This window comes from Beta vulgaris, chromosome 1 (genome assembly GCF_026745355.1).
Source record: "Beta vulgaris subsp. vulgaris cultivar EL10 chromosome 1, EL10.2, whole genome shotgun sequence".
Lineage (NCBI taxonomy): Eukaryota > Viridiplantae > Streptophyta > Magnoliopsida > Caryophyllales > Amaranthaceae > Beta > Beta vulgaris.
Window position 1 is genome coordinate 4,169,502 of NC_079202.1, and position 13,143 is coordinate 4,182,644.

A 13,143-nucleotide genomic window follows, 5' to 3' on the forward strand; every position below is an offset into this window, starting at 1 on the left:
CCAGTAAGTGTAGAGTTTATCATTAAACATCATAGGTCCTTGGGTGGAATACCTTTCATCCAATTTATCAATTGTATTCATTATTCCTAACCCTAATCTCACTTGTTGGCATTACCCACTAACTTAAGAGCACCGGGTCTAATATCGATTTTTATTCTACTAGGAAAAATACAAGCGGGGATCATAGTGAATTGTATTGTGGGGGGGGGGGCAATGAGTAATTTTTGCCGAATTGGAATAAATGCAAAAAAAAACACAAGAAAGACATGAGAGGTATAACAAGGAAAACCTTCATATGCTTAACAGGACGTAAAAACCTCAAGCACAAGGGATATTAAACACAACTCATCCACCAATTTAGGCCAACCCCTAAGTACAACCTATTACAATGAGCTCCTATTCTTTCACTTTCTCTCATTGCACACTACAAAAAAAAGCTCATATAGCAACGGATTCTTGGCGACGGATATATATCCGTTTCTAATTTAGAGACGGAATACTGATAATCCGTCTCTAAATTTATTTAGAGACGGATTTTAAAAATCCGTCTCTAAATAAATTTAGAGACGGATTTTAAAAATCCGTCCCTAAATTAGAGACGGATTTAAAAATCCGTCCCTAAATTAGAGACGGATTTTAAAAATCCGTCCCTAAATTAGAGACGGATTTTTTAAAATCTGTCCCTAAATTAGAGACGGATTTTAAAAATCCGTCCCTAAATTAGAGACGGATTTTAAAATCCGTCTCTAAATTAGAGACGGATTTCTAAAATCCGTCTCTAACTTAGAGACGGATTCTAAAAATCCGTCTCTAAATTTAATTATGAATATTTTATTGCGCTTCTTTAATTTAGGGACGGATTTTAAAAATCCGTCTCTAAGTTAGAGACGGGTTTTACAAATCCGTCTCTAATTTAGGGATGGATTTTTAAAATCCGTCTCTAAATTTAGATATGATTATTTTATTGCACGTCTTTAATTTAGGGACGGATTTTGAAAATCCGTCTCTACATTAGGGACAGATTTAAAATCCGTCTCTAAATTAGGGACGGATTTCTGAATCCGTCTCTAAATTAGGGACGAATTTTTGAATCCGTCTCTAATATTTCTTCTACATATTACCAATATTACGTAGAGAAGTATACAAGTTGTATTTGGTGTAGTTGGTTAGAGCTTCTTCTCGTTTCTTTGAGGTCACAAGTTCGATTTCTACGAACAGCGATTCTTACGACTGTGCTTTCCCTTGTAGAGCTGAACCGGGTTTACTTAAGGGATATTCCAAAAATGATAATGAGATCAACTTGAACTAGGTAGGTAATTAGGTGATTAAATATAATCATGATAATATTAGGAACTATCGTGTTATTAATTTCGTCTATATATTTTTCATATTTTCAGCGAATTAGAGACGGATTTTGGAAATCCGTCTCGAATCTTAGAGACGGATTTTGGAAATCCGTCTCTAAGCTTATAGACGGATTCCCAAAATCCGTCTATAAACTTTAGAGACGGATTTTCAAAATCCGTCTCTAACTCGAATTAGCGACAAGGGTTTTAGAGACGGACAATATCCGTCTCTAAATCCGTCTCTAAGCCCATATAGCGACGGATTTGACCTATTTAGGGACGGATTTTGTCCGTCTCTAAATGGACTTTTTTTTGTAGTGGCACTAGTGATAATAATTCCTACAACAATCCCTAGATTGTTGCTTCCTCTCTCTTGATTTTACTCAAAATCTTATTTCTAACTTCACTCAACGCTCACTTAGGATTTTACTCAAAATCTCAATCCCGAATCAATTACAAATTCTTTAAGTAACTCTAAGAGAAACAAACAATGAACATAGGAAGAGTGATGCTTATGAGAACTGTTTATGGCACTGAATCAATATAATACTATATGTTCTCAAATATGTTCGGTCAATGTTATTCTAAATGATGATTCACATGGGCTATTTATAGAGATATAACTCAAAGAGTTAGACATTCATATCTCTAAGTAACTAACCTTTATAATCCTTATTTAGATCTAAGGAACAGTAACTAACGGATAAAATCATATTTTATTTAAACTAACACTAGTACAGAATAGACAATTTGCATCGGATGCGAGGCGCCTATTTGCGTCGGACATGGGTCCAACCCACAGGCCTCGACGCAGATCAAAATACAGGATTTGCGTCAGACAACAGCGCGACACGTTTCATTAGTTATCTGCGTCGGACCCCGCCTACCATGCGATGCAAATTGTCTTTCAGCTGCATCGCACATTGACCAACACGCGACGCAGATGGAGACAGCAGCCCAACAAGCCACACTGATTTGTGTCGCACATGGTCTTGCATGCCACACAGATGGTTAACTTTGTTATAAAAAAAAAATTCACATATGCGAGAAATACAAAGTCTGAATACAAGAATGACAAAAACGAATTTAAATCCTAAATTCACTAATCCAAGGTAGAAGAATAATGCATAGCAGCGAAATTAAAAACAAAATTGAATCAACTTCACCAAAAATGAAATTCAACTGACGTAAAACATAACAACACAACAATCTCTTCTAATCAACCTCTACAAAATCAACAGAAGCAATCACCATAATCTATACTAACACTAGTACAGAACAGTAACTAACGGATAAAATCATATTTTATTTAAACTAACACTAGTACAAAATAGACGATTTGCATCAGATGCGAGACGCCTATTTGCGTCAGACATGAGTCCAACGCCACAGGCCTCGACGCAGATCACAATATAGAATTTGCGTCAGACAACAGCGCGACACATTTAATTAGTTATCTGCATCGGACCCCGCCTACCATGCGAGGCAAATTGTCTTTCAGCTGCATCGCACATTAACCAACATGTGACGGATGGAGACAGCAGCCCAACAAGCCACACTGATTTGCATTGCACATGGTCTTGCATGCCACGCATATGGTGAACTTTGTTATAAAAGAAATTTCACATATGCGAGAAATACAAAGTTTGAATACAAGAATGACAAAAACGAAATTAAATCCTAAATTCACTAATCCAGGGTAGAAGAATAACGCATAGCAGCGAAATTAAAAACTAAATTGAATCAACTTCACTAAAAATGAAATCCAACAGACGTAAAACATAAAAACACAACAATCTCTCTTAATCAACCTCTACAAAATCAACAGAAGCAATCACCATAATCTATACAAAGTTAAAAATTTAAAAAACGAAATGAAAAACTTAAATATTCGGATCAAACAGAAAAACGAAACTAAAAAAATAAACCTAAAAAAATGAACCTAAAAAAGCAAAATCATATCTAACATACAAGAATGAAATTGCACTAAATATGTTTAAAAAAACCTAAACTACCAAAATCATATCGAACTTCGTTCTCGTTCTTCTTCAATTTTTGTTCTTGAATTTGAGAAAATAGTAGCGAGAAAATCGCCCTTCAATTTGGGGAAAAATCGATGAGAAATACCATGTTAGTAGTAAGGCATTCGAAGGAGTCGTTGGGGGAAAAATCGATGAAAAATCGCCCTTTTCGTTGTTGGTGTTGTCGATGTCGTCGGCGCTGAAGATTCGTTCGCACGTTCAATCGCTGAAGATTCGCTCGCCGGAAAACGGAAAAAGGGCTCGACAGTGTTCAGTTGATGCGAACTTGAGAACTTGAATTGATGTGAACTTGAGAAAATACGATTTGTTCAAATTGAAGAAGCAGGTGTTTGAATTGATGTGTTTTGGTTTCCATTTGAAGAGAAACCAGAGAGAGAGTGGGGTGGGGTTTGAAGAGAAACGAAAGGGTAGGTAGGGTTTGAAAGGAAAGACTAAGAGGTGCAAAGGGATTTAAGATGGGCTTTTTATATGGAAAGCCTATCTGCGTCGCATGTGGAGACCGTTCATCGCACATAGCCCACGTACATCACTCGATATTTCAAGTGATTTGCATCGGATGGGCGGGGGGTCCGACGCAAATCAACCTTTTGCAATGCACTATAATGACGTGCGACACAAATAGAGCCTCAAATTTTGTTACTTGGATGTAGCAATGTGCGTCGGATGGGCCTCATGGTCCGACACACATCCTTGTATCTGAGCTATATGTGTCGCACTTCATGAGGGTCCGACACATATAGCTCGTATCTGGTGCTTGTGAGCAGTTGTTTCGCGTCGCACTCTGGCTCTTGTACGACGCAAATTAGGTTTTTGCGTCGCTTTCGTTTTAGTGCGACGCACTTGCTGGGACGCAAATCGTGCCTTTTCTACTAGTGTAATATAGATAGAAACCAAGTTTAACAAACTAAAGATAGAGTTAAGAAAAACCGGCTAAAGAGCTAAAGATTATTTTTGAAGAATAAAAATAAACAACTAAGATAAAACTTAACTAAACAGATAAAGATATATAAGATCTTTTCAACCTAAAGATACTAATTTCATTAAGCAAAATTAAATCTAAAATTTTGAGTTATTTCATAACACGTTCATTAGTGCATAGTGCCAAATTCCAGTTATTATATAGTTGTTATTCCCAAAGTCTAGAAACTACTCTCTTTCGAAACTTATATAACAACTCCTTGTTCCAAATTATTGTTTGTTACTTACATAAGTCCCTAGGAACATCCTAATGATCTTGGGAACTTCAGTTCAACAGTTTCATCAAGTCTTCGTTCTAAAATAATCGAACTCTCCTTGTTTTTTTCAATATCCATGATAAACCTGTTTTTTACTTAAAACAACACTTGTACAATATTAGTCCAAAATTTTTTGCCTTTGTTATTTGTCATATTCAAAATTTAGGGGCAACACCAACATTTCCACAAAGTAAACCTACACACATCATCTTGAGAATTTTCCATTTTCATTAGTCTATCCTTTGCGATAAGCTCATTCAATATAGTCATCCAAAAGATAAATCTATGTTTTTTGGATGCTTAATCTACCCCATAACTGCTTGGCACCAGTGGCAAATTTGGTTGCAGAACTTTATAATTATTCTAGATGGATTAATGATCTTAGCCAAATAACTTTCGGTGTACCATCCTTTCATTCTTTCCTTCACCTTACACACTGATTTCCGGTTAGAATTGCGTACATTAGAAAGAGTTTTTGGGCCAGAGGATGCAAAATCAACATAGGCAAATTATATTTTTGATTAGCTACGTCGTATAATAAGTTTTTTTTAGAGAGAAAAAAGGTAATGGAAATATACATACAGGCTGGCAGTAGCATAAATTTCATGGAAAACAATTTCTAATATGTTATATAGTCTATGAGCAGTGAACTTAACTTACCATAAACCATTAGTAGGGTGCAAGATAGCATCAATTTTATTAGAATTGCCCATTTCATCAGATACATTTGCACCTATTTCGTGATCTTCAGAGTTAGAATCAGGGTCTTCATTCACCACATCATCTTGAGGAGAGTTATTTTCTTCAGTTTCAGGTGATGTAATTGGTGAAGGAGAGCGATCACGCAGCTCAACACGAGGTAATACTGGTCGACCATAATTCCGAATGATCGGACCCATTCCATTATGGCCACCTCTACGTCTACAAGTAGAACCATATTCTCTTCTCATATCCATCTCCACTTCAAGAAATATAGAGAAAACAAGATTAAGATATAATGAGCAGTAGCATGTACCAATTGTGCTTATCACCATAACCTTGTGGATGAAATTGCAAATTTCCACTTGAATACTCGCATGTTTTTGGCATAGAGGACACACGTTCCCAAACTTGTTGTCCATTTAATCTCGGTGGAGGTAAGGCACATTCTGTCCTATTTTTGTAAAAACCACTTTTATTTTGTCGGAAAACATGATTATTAGGCAAGAATTGTCGATGGCAATCAAACCAAGTCTGCTTTCTACTATGACTCAATCTAAATGCTTTTGTATTCTCCATGCAATACGGACATGCCAATTTGCTAGCACTAGCTGTGCTCCACCCAGATAACATACCATAAGCCGGAAAATCATTTATAGTCCAAAGTAAAGCAGCTCTCATCTGAAAATTTTGTTTCCTTGAAACATCATAAGTTGGCACTCCTACCTCCCATAAGAGCTTCAACTCCTAAATAAGAGGTTGCAAGAAGACATCAAGATTTCCCTTAGGACTCTTTGGACCCGATATGATCAAGCTCAAGAACATGAATGGTTTTTTCATACACAACCATGGTGGTAGATTGTATGGAGTTACAATGACAGGCCAACAAGAATATTGCTTCCCCGACTTTCCAAATGGTGAAAATCCATCGGTGCAAAGGCCAAGTCGGACATTTCGTGACTCTCTAGAAAAATCTTCAAATGTTTTGTCAAAATGCGTCCATGCCTCACCATCACGTGGATGTGACATTGAAGTGCTATTTCTACTACCATTTGCATGCCATCTCATTTGATCTGCTGTATGTTTTGTTGCATACAATCTTTGCAACCTAGGAGCAATTGGCAAATAAGTGAGAACACTTTTAGGACTTCTATTACCGTTTGCTCTTAAAGTCTTGTAGCGACGTTCTTTGCAAAAAGAACATTCTGTAAGATCTTTGTTTTCCTTCCAGAATAACATGCATCCATTTACACATACATCTATCTTATGATGTGGAAGTTCTAATCCATCAAGCAATTTTCGAGTCCTATAAAAATTATCTGTCATTTTATTATCTTCTGGACACATATCTTTCATCAAAGATGTAAAATTGTCAATGGCTCTATGAGGAATGTTGTATTCACACTTGATGTTTGTTACCTTTGCAGCAACTGATAACAAAGACATCTTACATCCATCATATAAAGGCTTTTCAGCTGCCGCCAACATGTCAAAGAACTTCTTTTGCTCAGGTAAAGGATCCTCTTCCACAACATGTTCCATATCATATTCTGGTCCAAATGCATCTATAACCATATCCTTATAACGATTAGATGCATCTCGACTAGAGGTGGCCATACTACTTAGAGATTCATCCCTAAAGTGTTCTTCTCCATGACATGTCCAACGATAATAGTCTGGCTTAAACCCATTCTTGTACAGATGTAGCTTGACGGTTTCGGGATCTCGGTATGGTATATTTCGACATTTTGAACAAGGACATTTCATTAACCCATCAATCAAAACATTTTCTTGCTTACTAACAAAATCAATGAATTCATCGACTTTGTTAGCATAGATTAGGCTAAGAAATTTCCCGTCAAGTCTTTTATACATCCATTCTCGAATTGATGTCATGATACTGCCAACCAACTTGTATTAGTAGAATTATCATGAGATGCATAAGATAAACATATTACATATATAATCTTCAAAATGTCGTTTTCTTGTTGTTAGTGGTGCCAACATTGCATATTGTAACAAACCAATTTTAAGTAGGAGTGTGTTAAGTTTGACCTTAAATTGTAGTTCAACTACATTTGGATCGTATATGAGGATTTTTAGTAAAAACTAAATAAATTTTGACCCCTTAAAGTAACAAATGTAGAAATACTTGCTTTAGGCTATGGTTCAATTGAAAATGAAATCCTAACTAGCTAGACTGCATTCAAGTTTGTGGAACTAACTTACTGTTTCTAGACAATTTAATCGAAATTTATCCTCTAAAATTATTCTTAGTACAAAAGCTTTAATTTCTAATAGGCATCAAAGAAATAAAACATAGTAACTAATTATATGTTACTGTACTCCTATAGGTATACAAGCGATAAAGAAAAATGGATAAGGAAGAGTGTCATATACTCATATGTCAACTACAACTAATTGTTAGGATCATTGGAGAAACTTTACTTAGTGTAGTAGTGTACTCCTATAGGTTTGATATTCATTAGTAACTGTACCCAAAACCTCAAAATTCTAAACACTATCTGCATAAAACCAGCAACTTTATTCACAGTTTTTCAAAGTAGCAAAGTTTCTTAACTTCTAAATCCCTTCAATATCCCATCAACCCCTTCATATCATCGGTAACTTAAAGTAACCAAAACCAGTAAATTAGACACACGAATTACACCAAAATCAACCCAGAAAGTAAATTATAAAAAAAACCCAGAAAGTAAATTAAATTAGATGCGAATTACACCGACAATCACAACAGGAGAGAGGAGAAAAACCTGAATACACCGAGAATCGGAAGCAAAATTGACCGGTGATGCCGATGTGACCGGAAGCGTAGAAGTTACCGACGGCGTAGCCCGGAAGCGTAGAAGTGACCGGCGGCGTAGCCCGGAAGCGTAGAAGTGACCGGCGGCGTAGACCGGCAGCGTAGAAGTGCTGCCGATGAGAGAGAAACCTTTTGTTTTCTAGTGAAGTGGGAGTGGCAGCGTAGAAGTGTTTAATTTTTTTTTGGGTAAAAAACCCTTTGTTTCCTCCCAAAATATTGTGAATGAAGCGCGAATTATCACAAGACTAGTCCGCCAAAATGAAAAAGAAGCTAGCGACCAATTTGAAATTTTATATTTTAAATCTTTTTTTTTTCATATTATTTGTGTATGGGTCGTCCAAGATTAACAACAAAAAATTATAGATTTCGTCGCCAAACAATTTTAGCGACTAGGATATCAACATGACTTGTGGCATCCAAATGTGGGGAGACCGTTTCCAACAACTTAGTCGCCATTTTAGAGACCAAAATGAAATTCGTCTTCACTTTGGTTGCTAAATTCAACTTTTTTTGTAGTGATTCAGGTATCTTTTAACCCACGAATCCTCTTTTCTGCTTGCAATCACCCATACATGTTTATCAATTGCAGCCTAATTTCATTTATGCAGATCTATCAATAAACCACCATCTTGCGTATATTTACACACTTCAGTCCAAGCAACTTTTTCAGGAGCGTCATACCATGAGTAATTTCTACAGATGGTATTGTAGACATATAGATATGTCTCTCCTTTTAACACCCAATGATAAAACAAACAGTTGTCCTACTTAATTTGGACTAGAGAGGAGCAATCAAAAGTCAACTTCAAATTCCTTTTGAGTCAAAATATGTTTCAAAGTCCATTTGGAAAAAAAAAAATTCAAGAGCCCAATTAATTATTTATGATAATTAATTGAATTTTTAAATAAATCTAACATTAATTGGTTTTCATAAAATCAAAATTTGTGTCTTAAATGCTTTAGTCAATGATAGCTTTCGATAAAACCTAATATTAAGTGGCTGCAAAAAGATAAATTCAAAGTTCGGCTAAACTTGATTGTAAGTCGTGCATGCGCATTCAGGGCCGGCGTTTGGCCGGAGCGAAGTGATCGACCGCGCAGGGCCTTAGTTTGATAGGGGCCCCAAAAGCTCTGTACTTATTATAATGTTTGTAACAATAATAAATCAAATAAAAGTGTATGGAGCAGTGGCGCGTTTTGGGCCTTAGTTATATGAGGTGAAGGGATTGAATCCTTGTAATTACGATTTAAATTTTGCACTCTGGTACTCTTTCGGTGAGTCTCTCCATGCGGATGCGGACATGCGTTACAACTATGTTCCATTGTGTGCTTTGAACTTCTTTATTTTGTGTATTTACTTCCCAGTTCCCACTTTACGAGCCTCTCAATTGTCATCCACTCAATACTCATCCCTATTCCATATTTCCATGCTTCATTATTTATCACTCCCTCTATCTCAGTTTTCTACACATCCATTAAAACCCAATAATCTTTACAACTATCCGACTATCAATCTTCTAAAAGTCTCTCTTAATCTTCATTAATTGATTCCTTTAATCTTTTAATTATCTAACATTCACACACTCCTTTTATATATCATCTTTATGAATTTTCTACATATACAAAGTTTGTTTAGTTAATAATCATCTTTGGAAAAAAAATTGAGATTTTAAGGCCTCTTTTTAAGAATCTGCACAGGGCCCCTAAAATCCTAGCCCCGACCCTGTGCGCATTACTTTACCCCGACACTAACTCAAAGCAGTCTACAAAATCAAGGCATCACAAACAGAGATGAGCTGAAGCAAGAAGTCTGGCCCAAGTGTAGCAGCTGTTGCGCCCGGCGTTGTCTCCTTGCGTTAAGCGCGAAAGATTACGACACTTGTTTTTCGAACCCTAGTCAAATTTTCCTTATAAATACGTCGATATTTCTCCAATTTTAAATAACAAATCTCTAGTATATAAGCCAAGGGGGGAGCTATGGTGTCCCCTCTTGAAAAGACTTATATACTCTTAATCTCACAAAAAATAATAAAGAAAAGATTTTCTTAATTCTTTCCTCATTACAAATATGGGTAATAAGGAAAGTTCTACATTACCAAAAAGACATACATAGAAAAGCATAAAAAGAGGAAACTTACAATTGAAAATACAAACTGATGATTGAATCAATGTTCAAACAATTATAAAAATAAATATTTACAGAAATTTTACTATCTGAACTAATAACTATGTCAAATAACAATTAACATAACAAACCATAAAAGAATTAATAAACTTAGAGAACATTTGTTTTTTCATTTTTTGGAGCTCACAATCAGTTGAGATAATAAATAATTAAAGAGATGAACATACATCATTTGATAATATCAATTTTAATTTTTTTTTATTTATTGAAGCACTATTCACCATAATATGCTGAAAACCTCAATTACCCAATGAAATTAAATTGACCTACTACTCATAAAATACGTCTATAAAATACGATCATATACATTCGCACGCATCGCGTGCATATAGTGCCAGTATCTTCATATTCCAACACTTATCAAGACTTAAAACATATCAAACCTCTCTCAAGACACATTTAAACTGTCATCAACTAAATTCAAACACAAGAAAAAGTTAAGATTTTGATAATTCTCTTTGAAGCTTCATTCAAGAATTCACTTTTTCAAGGCTAAAAATTGATTACTCTCATGTTCGTACATCAAGGCGGCAAATGTATAATCCTTTTGGGTAAATTCCAATTTAATTCCTTTTTTACTAACAATTTCATTTTCATGATGCAGGAATTAAATTCATAAACGCGCACATATAAATCTTGTAAATTTTTATATTCTTTCCTATGTCTTCTCATGATTATTCCAATGCTTTCATTGCATTTACGCCTTTTCCATTTCAACTAGTTTTTAGACCCGATCTATGCCTCGAATAATTATAACTTCCATTTATTAATATTTACTTCAAAATTATAACACCAAACAATACATGGTTTAGTGGTTAAGACTTTATTATATAATCTTAAATTCATCAAATCGAATCTTATAACATACATCTTCTATTTATTTTTTATTGCATGTGTGTTCACTTGAAGTAAACACTCTAAGAGATAGCGCCACGTGGCATAATTTTTTATCTAGGGATACCTATTAATATATTTGTATAGATTGTCAGATCACTAATCTATTATTGTTTACGAAATAGGACATGCAAATTAGTTAAATCATGCCAAAATGATAACTTGGACAACCGATTTAGGTACCTATTAATTTTTATGATTTAATAAAGTGATCACCAACATTAGATGGGTTGAAAAACCGACCTTTATCATATTTTTCAACTTATTAATCAAATTATGTGCGTGCAATTCAATTTGAATATTTCATTGAATAAATAAGGATAATTTACCATACCCAAAATCTCTTCATTTTTTATTTTAGGATTTTTTAACAAGAATAATACAAACTTTTGCCCGTTCTCTCGCAATAATACAAACTTTTGATTATTTTTTAATAATACAAACTTTTGATCAAAATTCTCCAGTAAGGCAACACCGGTTTTAAACTTGTTGTAGGAGGTAACAAGCGAGGTGGTTCAGGTGGGTGGGGGGTTGGGGAATGAGGAAGAAAGAAGAAAGATCATTTTGTAAATTTTTTTTGACTTTTTTTTACCGGTTACAAGTCAACTTGACCTACTGAGAGAATTTTGATGTAAAGTTTATATTATTAAAAAATAAACAAAAGTTTGTATTATTGCGAGAAAATGGGCAAAAGTTTGTATTATTGTAGTTAAAAAATCCTTTATTTTATTAGTTTTTTTTGAAATTTTACTTGGCAACTATCTTCAAACCAAAACATGTACTCAAAATAGTGTTGGCTAAAACACGATAACCACATGCCTAAAGGTATGTACCTTTTTAATCACATTTCCAATAATAATTATGATCTGGGTTCAATTTATCTGCATAATCACCAGAACTGCATTCACTAGAGTTTATCTACCAGCAAAAGAGCATACGTAGTTGGGACACTGTTGGGATGTGGCGATGTTGATAAGAACTCGATATTGCGAAATATACTCGGAAAAGAGTTTTTATGAGGGTCTTGTATGAATTGTCTTTGGTTTGTTGCAATGGTAAGTAAACTATTAGTGTTACTTGTGCAAAATACAACGACACATAAGCTTTTTTTTTTTGAAGTGAACATTCATTCATTAATATGAAGTCATGCGACATATGCAATAGAAGTTAGAATAGCTAAAATAAAAAATAGAGATCAAATTGAAAGAAACTTAATTCTAATCTGGCAGCAAAACCACAATTGTTGAGCAGAATTAACCTTTCTAAATAGCCTCTTTTACATCGCTCTCTGATGCAGCCTTCTACGAGATGGTCTAATGATTTCTTTTAGTTTAATTTTGACGTTAAATAATTAGAGTTAAGTCAACCGATTGTACACGGTACTGACCGCTGTTGCGATCCCACACAAAATTCTATCAACAGATCAACCTTTAACTAGAGTGAGGGTTCAAAGCCCACTAACAGACAAAGAAATTAAACTAATATGCCAACGGTGAAGGGAGAGATTACAAAAGCCGTAAAGGGGACTAAAGCCATCACACATATGGGACTTAATGAAATTTGAAAGTAGTGAAAAAATAAGAAAATAAACTAGAAACTGCAAAAAGGAGAGAATGAGAGGCTTACGATGGACGAAAACATCCATGACAACCCTTATAGAGGGTTTTTTGTGAAAAGAGGAGAAAGAGGATAACAACTAGGATTTTTCAAGGGCACATGAGCTTGGACTTGCGAAAAGCTGGAGAGCAAGACATAGTACGTAGCACATGAATAAATTATCCTTCGACCGTAAGGACTCTGCTAGGATTATCTGCCAAGTACACGACACTACTAGAGCTAGACTATATATATATGTATATATGATCTTTTGTTAGAAAGTACCTTTTAACATATTTGGTTTCGCGAAAGAATACCTTTTACC

At 35.0% G+C, this 13,143-nt stretch overlaps 1 protein-coding gene across 1 annotated transcript; it reads right to left on the bottom strand.

The window, feature by feature from the left end:
- Positions 1–5,279: 5,279 nt before the first annotated feature.
- On the bottom strand, positions 5,280–7,218 carry LOC104884439 (uncharacterized). The gene is made up of 3 exons (XM_048637989.1): positions 6,196–7,218; positions 5,661–6,069; positions 5,280–5,584 (listed from the first exon to the last, which is right to left on the bottom strand). The coding sequence occupies exons 1-3, from the start codon at positions 7,216–7,218 to the stop codon at positions 5,280–5,282; spliced, it is 1,737 nt and encodes a 578-aa protein (XP_048493946.1).
- Positions 7,219–13,143: the final 5,925 nt, after the last annotated feature.

Bases quoted from the DNA above. Each gene is read 5' to 3' on its own strand.
- LOC104884439 (XM_048637989.1), bottom strand. From the start codon at position 7,218: ATGACATCAATTCGAGAATGGATGTATAAAAGACTTGACGGGAAATTT. The intron at 6,070-6,195 runs GTAACTCCATAC...CCTCTTATTTAG, and splicing joins ATTCTTGTTGGCCTGTCATT to GAGTTGAAGCTCTTATGGGA. The intron at 5,585-5,660 runs GTTATGGTGATA...TATTTCTTGAAG, and splicing joins TTTGCAATTTCATCCACAAG to TGGAGATGGATATGAGAAGA.